The sequence below is a fragment of the Macrobrachium nipponense genome, chromosome 3 (assembly GCF_015104395.2).
Source record: "Macrobrachium nipponense isolate FS-2020 chromosome 3, ASM1510439v2, whole genome shotgun sequence".
Classification (NCBI taxonomy): domain Eukaryota; kingdom Metazoa; phylum Arthropoda; class Malacostraca; order Decapoda; family Palaemonidae; genus Macrobrachium; species Macrobrachium nipponense.
Window position 1 is genome coordinate 122,645,177 of NC_087202.1, and position 20,815 is coordinate 122,665,991.

The 20,815-nt window shown below is 41.5% G+C and overlaps 1 protein-coding gene across 1 annotated transcript in view; it reads right to left on the minus strand.

Moving 5' to 3' along the window:
• The window catches only part of LOC135222488 (MYND-type zinc finger-containing chromatin reader ZMYND8-like), a 46,398-nt gene that overhangs the window by 11,599 nt on the left and 13,984 nt on the right, over positions 1-20,815 (minus strand). The window contains 1 exon segment of the mRNA XM_064260570.1: positions 9,168-9,323. Coding sequence (XP_064116640.1) covers positions 9,168-9,323 — 156 coding nt within the window.

Genomic DNA, 20,815 nt, shown 5'->3' on the forward strand with positions numbered 1-20,815 from the left:
GCTAGCCCAGTACCTTGTGACTAACTATCACAAACTTCCTGTTTTAGGTTTACAGAAAAAAAAATGGCTTCAGGGATAATGTTTTTGAAAGTAAGAAAAAAATGGCAGGAGTTACAAAGATCAAAGTCACTTTAATTTTTGCATAACAATAATTCTCCCTCATTAACCATGTCGCTGAAACCTCATTACCATGTATAAGATGACCTATAGATAAGACGAGGTGAAAAATTATGGCAGATTTCCAAGAATTTATCTCATATCTGTAGTACAGTGGTACCTCGAGATACGAAAGGCTCAACTTACGAAAAACTCGAGATACAAAAGCTGACACGAAAAATTTTACTGCTCTACATACAAAAAGTTTTCAAGATACAAAAGGTTTCTGAAAGTCCGAGATTCGCCCGATAACAATTTTGAAACTTGCGCCGCGCGCCGCCATCTTAGTTCTAGTAGACTCGCCACCATCCTTTTGCTCTCCCATTGGTTCCTGATGCTAGCCAAGCCATGAGATCCTTCTCTCCTATTGGACAGCATCCCTCCCATCATGCATCTTACGTGGTGGTGTGCCTTCGCTCGGCCACTTCGCACCCGAAGCTTTATCCTACGCATGCGGCATTCGTTTGGTCCAACGATTTCGTTTAGTATCGTAAATTCGTTAGTGATTTTGTTGTGCTACTTTATCGTGTTGTGAGAACCTAATTAGTATACATACTACATACGTAACTTAATTACATACAGTACATATAGTCATGGGTCCCAAGAAAGTTGCTGAAGTTCACAGAAAGAAGAGAATGCTTTCTATGGAGACAAAGATGGAGATAATAAAAAAGTATGAAGCTGGCTTGCGGTTGAGTATGATCGCTAAGGAATACGGCCGAAATCCATCGACGATAGGCACCATCCTTTAAGCAGAAGGGAAGCCATCAAAAACAGCTACACCTTCCAAGGGCGTGACTATTTTGTCACAAGAGGAGCCATGTGCATACTGAAATGGAAAGGCTGCTTCTTGTATGGATCGAGGACAAAGAAATCGATGGCGATACGATAACCGAGACGGCAATCTGTCAGAAGGCCAGCGCTATTTTTGGCGATTTGATTGCCCAAGCCGAAGACGACGGCGGAGAGGGGACATCAACGGCAACCCCAGAGTTCAAGGCTTCTCATGGGTGGTTCGAAAAATTCCGTAAACGGACTGGCATCCATTCAGATGAAGAAATTGAAATTACGAAAAGTATAAAAAAGTAAAAAGAAATGTAAAAATAAAAAAAAAGACAAAATAAATTTTATCTTAAGTTTTTTGTAAAGTTAAGTGTTACAGTTTTGTTAATGTGTTTTGTAAAGTTTAGTTTGTTTTTCTGACATTTTTGTATGAGTTTCGTAAAGTTAAGTGTACGTATCTGCCGTTTGTCCTCCTCCTCTGCCGCCACTTTCGGAGATAGCCTCACTCGAAAGGTAAGCTTCCACATTTGACAATAACATAATAATCTTGCTTGTACACTAAAATACACTTTATTTACAGGTTTTGCATTTTTATTATTAAGTTACGTATTGAATGGTCCAAATTGTTGTAGTATTTCATTGTTTATAGGTCAATTTACCTTTATTAAGAAATTTACTGGGGTGTTTTTGGAGGGCTTGGAACAGATTAGCCATTTTACATGTAAATGTGGTCCAAGATACGAAAACCTCATGATACGAAAGGCGCCTCGGAACAGATTAATTTCGTATCTCGAGGTATACTACTGTATAAGACGACTGCAAAATTGCAAAACCCTCTGATGAATAGGCTAGCTTTTGGTTACTGTATATACTCGTGTATCACATGACTTTTGAAGACTTAAGTTTGAATCTAATTTTAAGGGGGTTGCATCATACAAAAGATATAAAATTAGCGTATGTAATATTCACATACTATTATTATTGTAATATAAAATACAGAACAACAAATATGCATCTTTTCCATGGATCTTTAAAATAGTTATGCTTTATTTAACTGTAACCAAAATACAATCATAGCGATCATGTGGCATTTGCATTGTTTATTTTTTCGTGAACATGGAAAACAATACCATTCGGGAATTGTTTTTTAAGCATCAATTTCATTTAAAGATAACAAAAGGTGGAAAGTTTTGTCCCATCTTCCATACACATTAAACCATCAGTTAAATGTGTTCTTTATGCCCAGTAGTTTTGATTAAAATATTTTTCCCTCCAATTTTATTTGGTCGAGTTTGAGGCACAACAAAGTTTACGGGATTTTCATCTATGTTGCCTATGCACGAGAATTTATAGTCATTAGAAGCTGGAACATTGTTTTCTCAGCTTCAGGTACATTTTGCAGATTGTAACATAAATATATGGTAAATGTTTACAAATATACTATTGTACAATGGGTGAAATGCAAGCAAAACAGCTGCTGTTATCCGATTCAGTTGTTCATGCCAAAACAGCTGCTTTTCGTTTGGTTGTTTATGACTGTGTGTGTGTACGCAACGAGTACTATAGCATTACTAACGATACTTTTATCATTCTCTTTTACTTTTTAAATTTATTTAACTAGAGGATAAGGAAAAAATGGAGGCAAAGAGGTTAATCTAATGTACAATAATTATTGTTTACATGACTGAAGTGTTCTAGTTCTATGTAATCCAAATTTGTTTTATTTAACTAAAATGATAATGAATTTTTAATGAAAAATGAACATTACATTATCCTAAATGTTATTACTACCATAATTACACTTCTTCCCTGCTTTATCCCTAATCGGGGTCGCCATTTTTAATTAAGTCTCTTCCATCTACCTCTGCCCTGTGCCATTTCCTCCCATACTCCCTTCTCTCTCATATTATCTCTAATGCAATCTCTCCACCTGGTCTTAGGTCTTCCTCTCCCTCATGTTCCATCCACCTCCACGTCCACACTTCTCTTGCCATGTGTTGCTCTCCTCTTCTCATCAGGTGGCCATACCATCTTAACCTTGCCCTTGCACTTTCTTTTATGCTTCAGTGACCTTTACTGTACCCTTAATATGTTCATTTCTAACCCTGTCCATTTTGGTCTCTCCGCTTCTACCTGAGCATCCTCATCTCGGTTACATCCAACTTTCTGCCCTCTGTTTTCTTTAGTGGTGCTGCTTCCAATCCATATGTCATTGCTGGTCTGACCACTACCGTGTGCACTCTGCCTTTAATCTTATAAGGACTTTCCTATCACATATGACACCAGACACCTTCTTCCACTTGTTCCAACCACAATGAATCCGGTTTTTAATTTCCTCTTCCATGTTCCCCTCATTGTTAATCACTGAGCCAAGGTACTTGAATTTATGGACCCTTTTGATGTTTCCTCCACCTAATTTGATTGTGTTTGCTGGTCACCATCCAGTTTGGTTGTCTTAGCTTCTGTCTTTTTCCTGCTTAGCCTTATACCTCTACTCTCCAAGGCATATCTCCATCTTTCAAGCTTCCCCTCCAGTTCTTCCCTGTTCTCAGCTACCAAGACTATGTCATCTGCTTAGAGCAGACACCATAATTACACTACAATTAAAATTTCTGAAGGTTACCAAAAGATAAGCATCTCTATAAGGACAACCATAACTCGATGTTTACATTTTCTCAGCTGGGCTTGTGTGCATAGAAGCAGATTTCATTGATGTGGAATTATTTCTCGAATATGCTAATATATAAGGTAATAATGGTTTTACTATCTTTATTATCAGTTTATACGTATAATGTGAATCTTTTCACGTATGTCAGTGGCTATTGCACAGAGGCCTAGGCTAGCTTACCTATAAATATCACTTAAGAATTCAGTTTGATTTTTAGAATGGTAGTATAAGACAACCCCCAGTTTTTAGGATTTAAAGGTTGTGTTATACATGGAAATATATGGTAGGTTGCTAAATGATGGTGTTCATAGCTAAAGGTGACTTCTGGATATGGATCTTGAAGCCACAAAGCCTTCTACCACCATAAACTTGATAAAATTGTGACAAAATAAAAATGCTTGCTAGGCATTTTCAAGGACAAGATCCTGCAATGAAGAGTAGGTTGAGATACTGAACAGGTAATGAGTCACTGTGAAGAGAGGGAGAAGTTTTCCCATCTTCAATTTGTATACAGTCAGTCCCCAGTTATTGGCCGGGGTTCCGTTCTCGGCAGGGTGCTGGTAAGAGAAAACCACCATTAACCAAAACTGCAATCTTTGGCGCCTATGGCGCCAAGTTTCGGTTAATGGCACCTCTGTTAAATACGTTACGGTGCCATAACTCTATTATCGGCACCTTATGGCGCCGATAACCGAAACTTAGCCCTTATGGCAGCATAAATCGCCGACTTTATGGTGCTAGACAAGCGCCATAAAACCGGATCGCCAATAACCAGGGGCTGCCTTAAGTTTATTTGTGAGGTGTTAGATACTCTGTTGAAGATTCTGAACCCTTCAATTTCATTTGAATCTAAGGTTTTTAGTACTGAGTGACAATGAGTTATACATGGTATACAGTGGACCCCAGGTATTTGCGTTCTCCGGATTCATGGACTCACACATTCACGGATTTCTCTCGGGAACATTTCCCCCCCCCCACTATTCGCGGAAAATTTTCCTAGTATTTGCAGTACTTTTCTATGAGAAATACCCAAAAATTCCTTTTTTTTTTATCAATTTCATCACAAAATGTAGTTTTTGTGGTACACATCCCCGCAGTACGGGGGACCACTGTATACTTTTACATCAGTGCTGGAAGTTTTGCTTTTCATCCTATGTCTTTTTTTTTTTTTTTAATGAAAGTTATTTTGAGGTTTCAATATTAATACAGTTGGTGATTACATAATGCAAAGACTGTTCACTGTTATTGGAAAGTATATTTAATTCTAATATGAAACACTTAAGGTAACCAAACTGTGGGACAATGATGGATTCAAGTGACTGCACCTCCCCTGGGTACTAACTGACCACCTTTATTACATTAATGGGATTTCATTTCTTTTTATACCAATTTTGAGGTTGACACAGCATATTCTTTAATTTTGTATTTAAAATAAAAGTTATTATCAATATTCATGCAGTGTCTGAGTTTGCTTTTTCATAATTTCTTGATATTTTGTTTGGTTCTTTTTCCTCGTAATTTGAAGCTGATCCTCTGTTCATATATTGGGTGAGCAGATTTTGGGGATCTTGGTGTGTGAGAGGCTAGAAAAGAAGAAATGACATGTGCAGGAGTGCTAAACATTACAAACACAATAAAAGTGAGATAGTTTGGGCATGTTGTGAGGATGTGGGAGGAGGAAGTAAAGAGGGTTTCTATGGAACCTGTTATGGTAGAAGGTTGACACAGAGGCAAAAGAGTAGATGGCATGGTAAGGGGATGATTTGGATTCACCAAGGTATCCGCTGATACCTATTATGCCCGACTGACAGTACAGTGGTACCTCGACATACGAAATTAATCCATTCCGAGGCGGCCTTCGTAACATGAGCTTTCCGTATCTTGAACCGCATTTTACATGTAAAATGCCTAATCCGTTCCAAGCCCTACAAAACACCCCAGTAAATTTTATAATAAAGCTAAATTGACCAATAAACAATGAAATACTACAACAATTTGGACCAATCAATACCTAACTTAACACGTACTAATACTAATATGTACGTACCTGTAAATAAAGTGTATTAGTGTACATACATACGTACGTATGTAGTAAAATGTGGAACCTTACCTTTCGAGTGAGGCTATCTCCGAAAGTGGCGACAGAGGAGGAGGACAAACGGCAGAAAACTTCTTATAGTACGTACACTTAACTTTACAAAACACATTAAAAAATGTCAGGAAACATAAACTAAACTTTACGAAACACATTAACAAAACTGTAACACTTAACTTTACAAAAAACTTAAAATTACATTTTTTTTTCTCTTTTTGATTTAAAAATTTTTTTTTTACTTTTTTTATACTTTAGGTTTTTTTTTTTTTTTAAACAAAATTTTAATTTCTTCACCACTTTCAACTTTCTGTTTTTTTCATAGTATCAACTGGATCTTCCTTTTTGCTTACTCCTATTAAAGGCCTCTTTAAAAAATAACTATCCAAGGAAGATTGCTTCTGCCTACTTTTCACAATGTTCCTGAAACGACTCGGGCAAATGTCATCGAACTGCGCAAGCATACGACCTGTGTAAGCCTTTTCGGGGTGTGTCTTTTCTACAAATGATTGCACCTTATGAAAAGCAGCTAGAGCATCCTTAATTACTGCCGTTGTCATAAGGTTGTCCTTCTCGCCGCTGCTAGAGAACTCTTCTTGAACGACGTATGTTGCATGGCCTCCAACTCCTTCAGGTCATCCGTCGTAAGCTCCTCTTGGTGCTCCTCGAGAAGGTCATTGATGTCGTTCTCGTCGACGACCAGCCCCATGGACTTGCCGAGTGCAACGATCTCATCAAGATCTGGTAGCGAAACAGTTTCAGGATCGTCATTTGTTCCTGAATCTGCAGCACCAGCTTCGCCCATGTCAAATCCCTCGAAGTCTCAGGCGAATACGGTATTAGGCCAGAGTTTCCTCCACAAAATTCAAAGTTCGTCTCGAAACCTACTACCAAGCTTGATCGATGAGTCGGATGCATATCACAACATCGAAATGCTCCTTCCAAAATTCACGCAAGGTGAGGTTTGTGGTATCGGTGATGTTGAGACATCTCTTGAAAAGATGTTTCGTATACAGCTTCTTGAAGTTCGATATCACTTGCTGGTCCATGGGCTGGAGGAGAGGGGTGGTGTTAGGCGGAAGATAAAGAACCTTGATAAAAGAATACTTCGCTAGGATATCTTCCTCGAGGCCAGGAGGGTGAGCCGGGGCATTGTCCAACAACAGCAGACATTTCAGAGGAAGGCGCTTCTCTTCCAAGAATTTCTTCACTGTCGGGCCGAAACACAGATTTACCCACTCTGTGAACAAGTCTCGTTACCCAGGCTTTCGCTTTAGCCCTCCATATCACTGGAAGCGTCTCCTTAAGCACTTTGTGGGCCTTGAAGGCTCGAGGAGTCTCCGAATGATACACAAGTAGGGGCTTCACCTTGCAATCCCCACTGGCGTTCGAACAAAGTGCAAGCGTAAGCCTGTCTTTCACAGGCTTATGCCCGGGTAGCTTCTTCTCTTCCTGCGTGATGTACATCCGACGAGGCATTTTTTTCCAAAAAAGGCCAGTCTCATCACAGTTGAAGACTTGCTGAGAACTGTAGCCTTACTTGATTGTCATCTCGTCGAACGTCTTAATAAAGGCTTCGGCCGCTTTCCTGTCCGAGGTGGCCACCTCCCCATGCCGCACCACCGAATGGATGCCAGTCCATGTACGGAATTTTTCGAACCACCCATGAGAAGCCTTGAACTCTGGGGTTGGCGTCGATGTCCCTTCTCCTCCGTCGTCTTCAGCCTGAGCAATCAAATCGCCGAAAATAGCACCTGCCTTGTGGCAGATTGCCGTCTCGGTTTTTGTATCGCCAGCGATTTCTTTGCCTTTTATCCAGACAAGAAGGTGTAGCTGCTTCGATGGCATCCTTCTGCTTAAGGATGGTGCCTATTGTCGACGGATTTTGGCCATATTCCTTGGCGATCACACTCAATCGCATGCCAGCTCCATACTTTTTAATTATCTCCATTTTTGTCTCCAAAGAAAGTATCCTCTTCTTTCCATGAGCTTCAACTTTCTTGGGACCCATGACTACGTATATACTGTACGTAATTAAGTTATGTAGTACGTACATGTATGTAGTAAAATTCTTACACAACACGATCAAGTAGTACTACAACGAAATTACTAACGAATTTACGTTAATAAACGAAATTATATAGAACGAACGAATTCTGCGTGCTTACGATACCGATGATGCCGCCGAGTGGCCAAAAAAGCATGCTGCTACGTAGATGCATGTTGGGATCATGGGAGAGATGCTGACCAATAGGAGAGCAGGATCTTATGGCGGTGATTAGCATCAGGAACCAATGGGAGAGTGGGAGAATGGTGGCGAGTCTACCAAGTTGTCGGCGCGCGAGTTTTAAAATTGTTATCAGTGGTCCGGGCGAATCTCATGACTTTACAGCAACAACCTTTCTTATCCTGAACTATTTTCATACGTAGAGCCCAAAAAATCTTCGGATTTGCTTTTGTATCTCGAGTTTTTCGTAAGTTGAACCTTTTGTATGTCGAGGTACCATTGTATAGTACTAGTTTCACTGCTCTTGTCTGTGCTGCTTCCTGTGTCCCTCAGCTTGGATGACCTCTAAATGGACAGTGTACTTTAAGTTAGTATAGTCTCTGTCCTAATTGTAAATTGGAGCTGAATGTACTTCAGTGTTTTCTGGGCTTTGCTTTTCAACTTCAATGCACACTTTTTTGTGACTTTGTGAGTTGCAAGTCACTAATGATAATGACTCCCAGTGCTTTCTCTTAATGACAATTCTTTATATCATTTTCAAGTACTGTACTGTAGATTAAACTTGATACTCCTATTTTTACGACTAATGTGCAGGACTTTGCCTCTGCCATTTTAATGACTAATCACCAATTTTCTCCAATTATTCTTGAAATTGATTTACATACTGTGTAATGTTATCAGTAACAATATCCTTTCTAGGTCATCAGCAAACTTGCTTACTTCGCTAACATTTAGTAATTCCAGATCTTTCATCTGATAATGAAGAGCAAATAACCAAGCTGTGAACCTTGATACTTCTGTCAGTCTCATTATGTTACCCAAATGACGATTCTTTATTTTCCGTTACAATAGCCAGCCTTCTATCCAATCTTCTACTTTATCTATGATAATGATACCTACACTACTTGCATTTCCTTTTCTATTTTAATCATATCTACCATAGATAGTGTTAAAAATTGCCTTCTTAACTAATTTCTCTTACCTTCCTGTCTTGTCACGATTGTAATTTTAGTTCGTATGCTTCCTGTCTGTCTCTGAATTTCTCTACTTTCCTGTCTCTCGTCATGATTGTAATATTAGTTCATGTGCTTTCTGTCTGTCCCTGAACTCGTGCTAATAGTCATGTCTTAAGGACAGAAAGGAACATATCCTTCATCATTCAACTAAGCTTCAAAAATGGACTTTGTATGTGTCAGAAATAAATATGACCCTGTACTATTATCCTTCAAAGCTTCTCTTACCTGTGCTGCTACTAGGCTTTGGACAGGAGTGGAAACTCTCGAAGACTGAGCACTCGCTTCCCCATTGACAGAATCTGAACCTCCTTCACCGCCACCCCCACCTCCGCTGTCGCTATTTTGTCCACATACTGACATATGTTGGGGCCAATGAGATTGCTGTAAAAAGAAAAGAAATAAAAGTAAATGTCTAAAAAAATTAACATACAATAACAACCCTCACAACTTAGCTGTACTGTCTATGCAATCTCAGAGTGAAAACTGACTTCGCCCAGTTCAAAGAAGTGTATACAAGCCATCATGACAATCTGCTACCAAGACCATTACAAAAAAAAATACCAAAGTTTTCAATACATAGACAAATACAATGTTCAAGAAGCAAGAAAAAGACTCAAATTACAAACTTTGAAATAATCAATTATGAAAATTACTCAATAAATTTTCAGCTCAAATAATTTATTATTAAGATACATTATTTTATAAATTTGCAATTTTTCGCCTTGCATCTATAGCTACCAAAACTAAATTATTTTTGTCTTTAATACAGATGTACTTCTTTGAAGCAAAATAAATAAGGTTTTCAAAACAAGTGCAATTTTTCATGGTCAGCAAACCATAATTTTACTTAGTATATCTTTTTGCTAACACTGACTGATATTAAACAAATTCAGAAGAAGAAATATCACCTGGAGTTGGGTAACAGGTTTAACTGGTTACAAGTGCTGTGCATGCATAAAGGTTGGGCCGTTACACTACAAGGCCAGTTAATTATTATAAAAATACTCATCATTTTTATATATATAACTTCCCAATAATTACATAGCTGATTCCTACATTGATAGGCGGTGGGAAACATGGACGCATCTACTATCAAAACATTATTAATTGTAATGACAGTGAAAATAGAGACTTTGCTAACATTAATATAATGTTTGCTGTACTCTTACCTATCATGTAGAGGCAAGTTAAGTATATCTTAGTGTAACCAGACCACTAAGCTGATTAACAGCTCTCCTAGGGTTGGCCGGAAGGATTAGATTTTTTTTATGTGCTGAAGTACCAATTGGTTACCTAGCAACAGAACTAACAGCTTATTGTGGGATCTGAACCACTTTATATCGAAAAATTTATTTTTAATCACCAGAAACAAGCTCCTCCGATTCTACGTTGGCAGTGGGAAATTAAACTTGGGACAACCAAACCGGTAGGCGAGCACATAAACCACTAGTTCAACGAGGAACATGTGTAGAGGCGAGGCTGTACAAATGCCTTGATGCGTCTACTACTTTGGTGGGTGTCTTTGTCGCTTTGGATCAATTCCTATAGCTAGCAAATGGATACAAGATTCCCCCATCCAGTGTGCAGTACCAAACAATACAACCAGAATAAAATCAGTCCTCAATACCACCGAATGAATTTTTTAAACCATTACCCAACTATTTAAAAGAATGAAGGAGAATGGAGGGTATTCCATGTCATGTGCAGATAACTGACAGATAGACAATTAGCTGACAGACAAGTCACCGACAGACAATTTGCCAACAGGTTAATTAACCGACAGACAATTGGCAGACACATGACTGAACGGATACTTTGCAGGAATAAAATTTTTCCCTAAGGAGTACTAATGAATAAAGTAATTAAAAAAAAAAAAAAAAAAAAAAAAAAAAAAAAAAAAAAAAATTACACCACAATTTTAAAACTCTTCCTTTAATAAATCTAAATATCACATAATAAATCTCATTGCATTTGCTGTTTGTTACACAATAAAGTAGTGGCACTATTTTATTTTCACAAATCGGTGCATGAACAGTATACGTATAGCTGTTTACCCAATGGTGCAGAGTCAAAAGTTCAATTACAAAACCACTGGTTTTTTTCTTTTAAAAAATTTCTAAGTTTTGTAAAGTACCAAAAATAGAAATCTCTTCACATTCATGAAGTAAAAAATCATCACCTCTTGGAGTCTTATATAGTTCTTCCTCAATAAAAATAGGTCTTTTTTGCTGTACTGTATCCTTGAGAGATTCCTTTTTCGGTAATGCTCAAGGGCATATCTGAGTTACATCATCTATTATGACTGAAGGCAACTGCAACTGTTCAGTGCTCGACAAGAAGCTTTATTTTTTTTTTACTTTTAAAGCAATATTTCCAATCGGCGTTGGGGGATTAGTTTCCTCATGGAGTGCCACTAATGATGTCATCGACTGTTGTCAGTCTAGCGTTGCACAATTTTCAGTTCACACATCTCCTAAAAGTTTTTAATTGCTGTGTTTTATCGATAATATAATATGAGTATCATTGTATAAGCTTTGTGCTACCCCATTCTGTCTTGACAATCTTCATGATACTAAAGGGCTTAGAAATATCAATTTCAGAAAAGCTGAATAAGACCTTGAACTTAGTATAATGATTTTAAATGTTTTGCAAATTGTCCTGTCAGCTTACTATCCTGTAGGCGAATTGTCTGTCAGCTAATTATCTATCGGCCAATTGTCCCGCTACCCTCCACATACACAGTATTAAAAGACTCCCTTAGAACTCGACATCTTATGCAAGGCAAAGACATGATAGGAATTAAAACGTTTATTAAGTTTCCTTCCCCAATACACACCAGCTGCATAAAAAGGACTCAAGGTAGTGCATTCATCATAAACTGTTTCTACATCCCTTAAGTATTGTGTCATGAATACTGACTTACACTTCCAAAAAGTTGATTGCAAGATAAGAGGTCAGGGATTGATTTTTCTTCAATGCTAACATAGTGGATATAAGGTCCCTATGAAAAAATTTCAATGCATTTTTGACAGTGGCTGTGAAGGATTCTTTACAGGGGTCTCGTTCTTAGCCAAGAACCCTAAGGAAAACGAACATAATGCATTCCCTTGTCAAATCTCTAAGGGAGATCGACTGCAACGGTTCGAAACAGGAACTGGATAACCATTTAAGAATAATATCTAAGTTCCATGATACTGAGGGAATCCCCTTCAGTTTTGGAAGTGTCAAACAATTTTAATTAGGTCTGTATAATTACTGATTCATGGACAAGTCTGTCCTTTATAATGGAATACAAAGTTTAACATGGTTCTGTCCTCTTAAAAGTAGAAGTGGAAAGATTTCTATTTGTTCTGAGATATAGCAGGAAGTCAGCTTATTACCACTATAGAGGTTTGAGTAGAGAGACATTGTTACTTCTGCACCAAGTTCTGAAGATCGTCCACTTTGCTTTGACAGACTTCATCTGATGATAGTCTCCTACACTTGGCAATAGAGTCTGCTACTGCTTTGGAAAAGCCCTTCTTTCTGGGCAGTCTCCTGACAGTTTGTAACTTGTCAGGGCAAGAGAATACAAATTTTAATAGAACTGCCTGAAGTGCAGTTGTTTTCTTGGAAGTAACCTTGGAAAATCCAAGAGCAGTTTCAGTAAGTCTGGGAACTACTCTTTTGCTGGCCAAAAAGGTGCTATCAAAATCACGAGACATTTGTTTGGGTCCAAAATTTGTTCAGCAACTGTCTGATCATACTGAACAGGGGAAACACACAAAGATCTTTTTGTCCATGCCTAACAATTTATTTTGGTTGGCCATGCTAGAGGATCTGATACTGGAGAGCAGTACGATGGGAGGCGACTGTCTCTGGAAGTTGTGAAAAGGTCCCGTACTGGCTTTCCCCACAACTTTCAGAAGTCTAGGCATACTAGAGGGTCCAGGGCCCACTCCGAATGGAGAACCTGTCTCTGGTTGGCTTAATTTGTCCCTCAGTACATTGAGCTTACCTTGAATGAAGCATGTTACTACCTTTGGTATCGCTACCTTCATATTACTACCTTCGTACTGTTTTGGTTCAACAATAAGAGTTCCTCCACCATCTGGTATAGAGAGAAGGAGTGGGTTCCCCCTTGATTCTTTATGTATGATAGTGTGGTTGTATTGTCTGTGTGGACTGCCACTGTCTTGCTGCATACCTCTGACTGTAAGAATTGAAGACCGAGATGAATTGCCTTTAATTCTTTGACATTTTTTATGCCAAGTTTCCTGATGTATGAACCATGTCCCGGAGACTTCTTTGCTCCCTAGAAGAGCTCCCCAGCCTAGATACAATGTGTCTGATAAGCATTCTAGGCTGGGTTCAGAAAGAAAAGAAACTTTCCTTCTGATAGCCTCCTTCTGCAGTTCAACCACTAAATGTTCTTTTTTATCACCGTGATTATCAGGGACATGAACAAACTGGGCAATTTCTTTCTGTTCCACCTGGCTTTCAAGTAAAATTTTATTGGTCTCATGTCAAGTCTCCCCAGGCAGACAAACTGTTCCACAGAAGATTGGGTGTCCAGGAGGCTCATCCACCTGTTGGCCGAACATTCGCTGAGAGTCAAGGTCTTGTTCACCTTCCTCAGGCAAGATTCTTATTCTCTTCTGGACTGGGAAAGCCCAAAAAGCTCAAGAGTCTATCCTCATCCCAAGATATTAAATCTCCTGAGAAGGAGATAGTTGCAACTTTTGAACATTTATGAGAATGCCCAACTCCTGAGCCAAAAGAAGTTCTTCGTAGATCCTCCACACACAGTTCCTTCATTCTGGACCATAGGAGCTAATTTTCAAGGTAAAGGGAGATTTTTTTATCCCACTAGATGGAGCCACTTTGCAAAGGGTGCAAGGACTCTGGTAAATACTTGTGGGGCTGTCGACAGCACAAACCACAGGGCACGGAACTGACAAACCTTGCCCTTGAAAACAAACTTGAGATACCTTCTCGAGTTTGGGTGGATTGGGACATGGAAGTATGCATCCTGCATCTCTGTTCCATTTTAAATTTTGTCCTTTGGACAAATACGTTCAAAGAACTTACATCTAGCACAGGCAGTCCCCAGTTATCGGTGGACTCCATTATCTGTGATCCGGTTTTAGGGGTTTGTCTAGCGCCATAAAAGCGGCTATTTATGGCACCATAACAGACCAAGTTCCGGTTATCGGCACAATAAACAGCCGAGTTTTGGCTAATGACAGTGTTCAATTATCAGCACACCCCCGTGAATGCCCAGGAACGGTACCCCACACTGATAACTGGGGACTGCCTGTACAGGGCTCCAGCCTCCTGACAGTTTGTGAGCCACAAACAGCCTGTTGCAAAACCCTGGAGAATAAATGTCCTTGACCAACTCTATTGCCTCTTTCTCTATGAGAGATATGACTTCTTGTGATAGGGCTACAAAACTTTGAGCCTGGCGAGTAAGCTGTCAATGTGATGGGCATGCTGATTAAAGGAGGCATCTGAATGACAGGCATGGTATAACCTTCTTTCAGGACATTTATAATTCAGACTTTTGCACCCCTCTTCTCCAAGCACTCCCAAAAATGGAGGAGTCTTGCACCTACCAGAGTACGGAGGAAATTGTCTTCATTCCCTAGCTGAAGATCTGATAGAGGACTTTTTAATACTTTGTGATGTAAAACAGGTGTTAAATCTTGGTCTATAGCTCACCCTCTGTCTGTTGCTCTGAAAAGATGAGTCTGAAGTGGCTCTGCTGACCTGGTAACAAATACAGCTGATTCCTTTGGACGCCTAGAAGATTGAGATACGATTTTGAGTGCTTTTTTTCTGCAAATCAGAGGCAATGCCCAGAACTGTTTCTTGTGGAAACAGATGCATACAATCCCAACAGAAAAAGTAAAGCCTGAACAGGTGTTACACCCTAGGACATAAATGATTACCAAATCTCTTTTCTTTAGGATTCCCTGAGCATAAAAAGAAGTTAATTCTTAGGAACTATCACTGATGGCCCCATCAATGCAGGAAAGTACTCCCAGCCAGTCTGACAAGAAATTCTGTGGTAATATTGTGCAGTCCTTAATTTTTCAAGCCAGACAGCCCACCAACCAGTCCAAAAAGCTCATAATTTCAAACAGCTTAAATATATTTTTAAGGGGATGAGCTAACTCAGAAGCCGAAAAATACCAAATTTGTAACTAATTTGTATTTTTCATACTAACAAACCTGAGGTCTTAACATTAGGATTTACTAGCGCCAAGCTGGAAACCGTAGAATTAAAATTACACTTGTGAGATCCAGGGACTAACCAACTGGCATCTATACCAGTCACGGGGCATGTATACCCAGAATGCCCAGGCTACCTGTGACCCATCAGTTATATTTCTAATCCAGTTTAGACTGCTAGAGGGGTGGTTCGAGGTGGGCCTTTAACTGTTAAGACCTCAGGTTTGTTAGTTATGAAAAATACAAATTAGTTACAAATTTGGTATTTGTTCATACACGAAACAAACCTTCGGTCTTAACATTAGGATAGACTTACTATTGGAGGGAGGTAAGTCTCTACAACTGACTGGAAGTTTGCCACCTTATCCATTTCCGAATATATAGGGAAATTCTAGAGAATGGACAATGAACCTAGGACCAAAGATATAGCGGATCTATTGGTTTCCTCCCACTGGGTGTAGATACCATTCTACTGTTTACTCTTGTCCCTTGCGACTGGATCCACCTTCACCCCTCTTTCCTTATTATCCAGAGGGGTGTGTTGCTACTGAAAAGTATATCATCAGCTAAGATAGCTTCACAGTATGGCTGACCATCTCACCTGCATCTAGTCCGTTCCAGCACATGACGGTACTCTCCTTCATATTGCCCGTAGTTAAAGGAGTAGGAAGAAAGTAGTAAAGAAAAAAGACCAGTCATCCCATTCATTCTACTTTCATACCTTCATCTTAGACTAGACGCAAACTGACCCGCCAGGGGCACTGGATGAACTATATCACTTGTTGGGGCCGCCACCACTGGACCCAAGGAAAAGGTGTCCAAGGATCTATGGGCAACATCTTTCAAATAAAATGAGGTGAAAGTTGTTTGGCGCTTCCACACGCCAGCTTTCAGAATTTTATCCACAGACATGTTCTTCTTAAATGCTAGGGAAGCACTCACACCCCTGATGTCATGAGCTCTAGCTCCCACCTGGCTATCTGACCCTCTGTCTTCTGCAGTATAAGCATTTCTGATTGTCTCCCTTAGCCAAAATGATATTGTATTCTTGGACACTTCCTTCTTGTTCCGTCCTGTACTTACGAACAACCTCTGGCACCCCGGCCTGAGGTGCCTTGTTCTCTTTAAGTACTCCCTTAGTGCCCTGACGGGGCACAGGAGCATTTCAGCTTTGTCGTTGTCTACAAAGTCTGCCAAGGAAGGTATGGTAAAGGAGTCGAATCTGCCGTCTACTATTGTTGGATTTTGGGTCTTTGCCACGAATTCTGGGACAAAACTCACACACCATTGATCTCCAACCTCTCGAGTGCTTTATGAGATATGAGAGGCCATGTAGCTCCCCCACCCTTTTGGTTGAAGCCAGGGCCAATAAGAGACTGTCTTCAGGGTCAGGCTCCTATCCGTGGACTGCCTTAGTGGTTCGTTAAGGGGGTTTTGTCAGGCTACTCAGTACCTTGGTCAGATCCCAATCTGGGGTTTTTTAGCTCCTTTGGTGGGCATGACTGTTCAAAGCTCCTCATCAGCCATGGCCAACTCCCATGAAGACGATATGTCCACTCCTTTCATTCGTAAGACTGAGGCTAGAGCAGCCCTTGTACCCCTTCACTGCAGATACAGACATATGTTTTTCTGTTCTGAGATATATCAGAAAGTCTGCTAACTGCTGAATAGTGGTACCGAGTGGAGACACGTTCCCTACGACACCAATCACAGTATGCTGACCACTTCCCTTGGTATACTGTCGCAGATGATTTTCTGATATTACCTGCCATCTGAGTTGCTGCTTTCTGAAAACCCTCGCTCTCGGAGGAGATACTTGACAGTCTCCCGTGAAGCGATAGGGACTTCACCGACTGGTGGTACCTCTCCACGTGAGGCTGACACAGAAGGTTGCTCCATGGAGGGTAACTCTCTTGGCACATCTACTAGGAGTTCCAGTAGGTCTGGGTAAACCACTTCTGGCTTTCGGCCATAACGGGGCTACCAGGGTCATCTTGAGGTTCTGAGACCGCATTACCCTGTTCAGAACCTGACGGATTAGACAAAAATGGAGGAAATGCCGTACACGTCCAGATTGTCCCAGGGGTGTTGTAGCGCATCTTCTGCTGCTGCCTCTGCGTCCGGGACTACTGAACAATACACTTCCAACTTTTTGTTGTACCTGGTTTGCGAATAGGTCTATGATTGGCCTTTCCCACAACATGAGCATCCTGTCCACTACCTGTTGGTGTAGGGACCACTCCGTTCCCAGAATCTGATCCCTGCGGCTCAACTTGTCGGCCACTATGTTTTCCTTCTTTTTCCCGGAATATACCTGGCCTTGATGTCTACCAGGTTCTCTATAGCCCACTGGTGAAGTTGAACTGTCATCACATGTAACTGCCGAGAAACTAGGCCTCCTTGCTTGTTTATATAAGCTACTACTGTGGTGTTGTCTGACATCAATACCACCGAGTGTCCCTTTACTCTCTCCCTGAATTCTTGTGAGACAGGAAAGCTGCTTTTCAACTCCAGCACGTTTATATGAGTTCTCTGTCCTTGCAACTCCATTTTGCTGACACCATCAACTCCTCCATATGGGCTCCCCAGCCTTCTAGTGATGCATCCGAGAACAGCAAGAGGTCTGGGGAGGATTGTTGAAGGGGGACACCCACTGTCAGATTGTCGTCGTCCACCCACCACAGCAAGTCTTTCCTCACTTCTGCCGACAAGGGAATTTGCTCGTACGGGTGATCTACTGTTGGTGACCAAAAATTCCTTCATCCTCCATTGTAGGGACCGAAGGTGTAGCCTCCTTGTGGTACTAGCTTCTCCAGGGAGGTTAGGATTCCCAGCACCACCTGCCACTGTCTTGCTGGCTGTGTCTGCTTTCCCAGAAAGGCATTCACCACTTGTTTGCATTTCTGTACTCTTTGGTCTGTCGGGAATACTTTGGCTTGTGTTGTGTCTATCACCATTCCCAGATATTCCAAACGTTGACTTGGATCCAGCTGCGACTTCTGCTGATTCACCACAATACCTAGGCTGTGACAAAGCTGCAGGAGGGCCGCCCTGTCCCTGAGTAATTTTCTCCCTGGACTTTGCTATCACCAGCCAATCGTCCAGATATCTTATCAGCCTGATCCCCTGAGCGTGCGCCCATGCCGACACGAGGGTGAACACTCTTGTAAAAACTTGAGGAGACGTTGTCAATCCGAAGCACAGGACCTTGAACTCGAAAGCTTTCCCTGCAAGACTGAAGAGGAGAAATTTCCTTGAAGACTGATGGACTGGTATCTGAAAGTATGCGTCCTTTAGATCGACTGTCAGCATAAAGTCTCCGATTCTGCTGCTTGTAGAACCGTTTTCGGAGTTTCCATCTTGAAACTGGTTTTCCTTATAAACAGATTCAGCGTTGACAGGTCTATTACTGTCCTCCACTCCCCGTTGGCTTTGGGTACCAGGAAAATCCTGCTGTAGAAGCCTTTTGTCGGACTGCATACTTGTTGCACAGCTCCTTTTTTCCATCATCTTCTTCACTTCGTCCTGCAGAATAGTGGCCTTCTGAGATTTGTGGGCATAGTGACGTGGGGTAATGGTTGATCTGTCAGGGGCGGGGTTACCTCGAACGGAATCAAATACCCGATCCTGAGAACATCCACCACCCACTGCTCTGCCCCTAGTTCCTGCCACACCTTCCAGTGATTTGCCAGGCAACCCCCCACTGGTGTGGCCGAGTGATGGGAGGCGCCCATCTTATCTTCTTGAGCCTCTCCCCCTTCCCCTATTGCCCCTTCCTCTGTTGTTTCTATTGTGAAAGGGCCGATGAGTTATCCTCTTTGGGGAAGAGGGTCTTGTGACTCTATTAGGGATGCTATGTCTCACTGGTTTCTTTCGAGACATCTGCTGTTGTCTTCCCTCCAAAGGAATAGTTTGACTGTTAGAGGTTTTCCTAACTGCCTGTTGCACCAACCTATCGTTAGTGTCCATCCTTCTTCTATCTATCGCTTCTTCCAGTATGACCTCTGGCAACAGTAGTTGCGATTCCAAGATATCCCCATTCCTCATTGCTACAGGGAATCCAAATCCACATTGCGGCTTAGTCTAGCCAATGCTGCATCTCTCCTCATTAGCAGGATATTTGCCCAAACATTGGCACTTACGTTTGTCAGGTACGCAATCGCCTTGGACCCTGACTGTAGTAATCTAATGAACAATGGTTCATCCACTACTTTCCTTGTTGCTTCCGAGGATGCAATTTTCGCCACTGCTGTTGACCAAAGGTCTAACCAGGACGCAGCCTGAAAGACAGAAGAAGCTGTTGCTTCTAACGTGGCAGCCTCTTGGTACGTCATCGAAGGGCACTCCATTTTAACCTGATCCAAGGTTAATCCAGGCCTTAACCTTACAACATTAGGGTTCATTTGTCTAGACAGCAAAGGGACCTTCGGTGTCGTATAATATTTCCTTTGCTTTATCATTGGAGGGGGAATAAATTTAAATGATCTATTAGATCTTAAGGAATTATCCCTCCCTGCAATCTTTGCGTTTACGTGTTGCAAGACCGATTCCGCATGACTCGAACAAGGCAATTCATACGACACCTTGGTATCCCTCTTTAGTCCAAACGCCATGTCAATTCCAGGAGGAAGCATACTGGCCGGTGTTTCTGTCTTCTCCGAAAGGCTATTGAATTGACGAATCAAATCAATAACCTCTGCATACGAGGCCAGAAACTCTTGGTTTTCTCCTTCCTCCGGCTCTAGTGTACCACTCTCCGTCACGAGAGATGTTGTCTCGCCTCTATCTTCTGACAGACGGCCCGGAATTCCACGGCCGCCTGCCCCTACGGCCGCGGCCTCTTTGATCTTTGCTGGCCGCTGTTGGCTCGATCCCAGATAGTCAGCAGGGGAACGAGAACGTCTCACTCTTTCTCTGCTCACGGATCTAGAGCGAGAATCTCGTCTAGATCTCCAAGATGAAGGCTCCCTTAAGACAGAGGTAAGTTCGTCTTTATTAGCATTGGCATCGTTTTCGAGCGTCGGCGAGCCCGGCCTCGGCCTTCTATCCAGACGGACACTGCCTTCCACGAACGTATCCGCCGAGGTTGCCAACTCTCTATTTTTTGTACTTTTAATAGGAGCCTTATCGTCCTTCGTACGTATTTTGAACGGCCTTACGGGGCGAAAAACTGGGACCTGCAGTTCCATCCTCTGCTGCCACCTTTTCGCCGCCAACGTCGATTTTACCAGAGGTATCGCAGTTTTTGCGATCCGAACTGGCAACTCCGCCTCGGCCGCTAGCTCGCCGCCGTCACCTCTCTCGCTTGTTCGGACTCTTGCGAACGGCTTCGTCTGGCAACCTTGTGCTTAATAGCCACTGATTTTCCGACCTTCTTGCTGACTTGGAAATGACAGTCTTCGTCCGAAGGAGAGGAAGAATTGATTCTTCTCCTCTTGGCCCGAGGATCCGCTAGGAACTCCCGAATCCTCCTCCAACGCTTGACTGGCGCTCGCCGTGACGTTATCGGACTTAGCGATGACGCCGAACTAGAGGAAGAAGACGAAGAAGGCGAATCACACTTTTTCTTTTTGTCTCTCTTATTCATTCTCTCCTCTATATCCTGTAACTTCTGCATTACAGTTTGCATTGACGGATCAGAAGGCGTATTAGCGTCT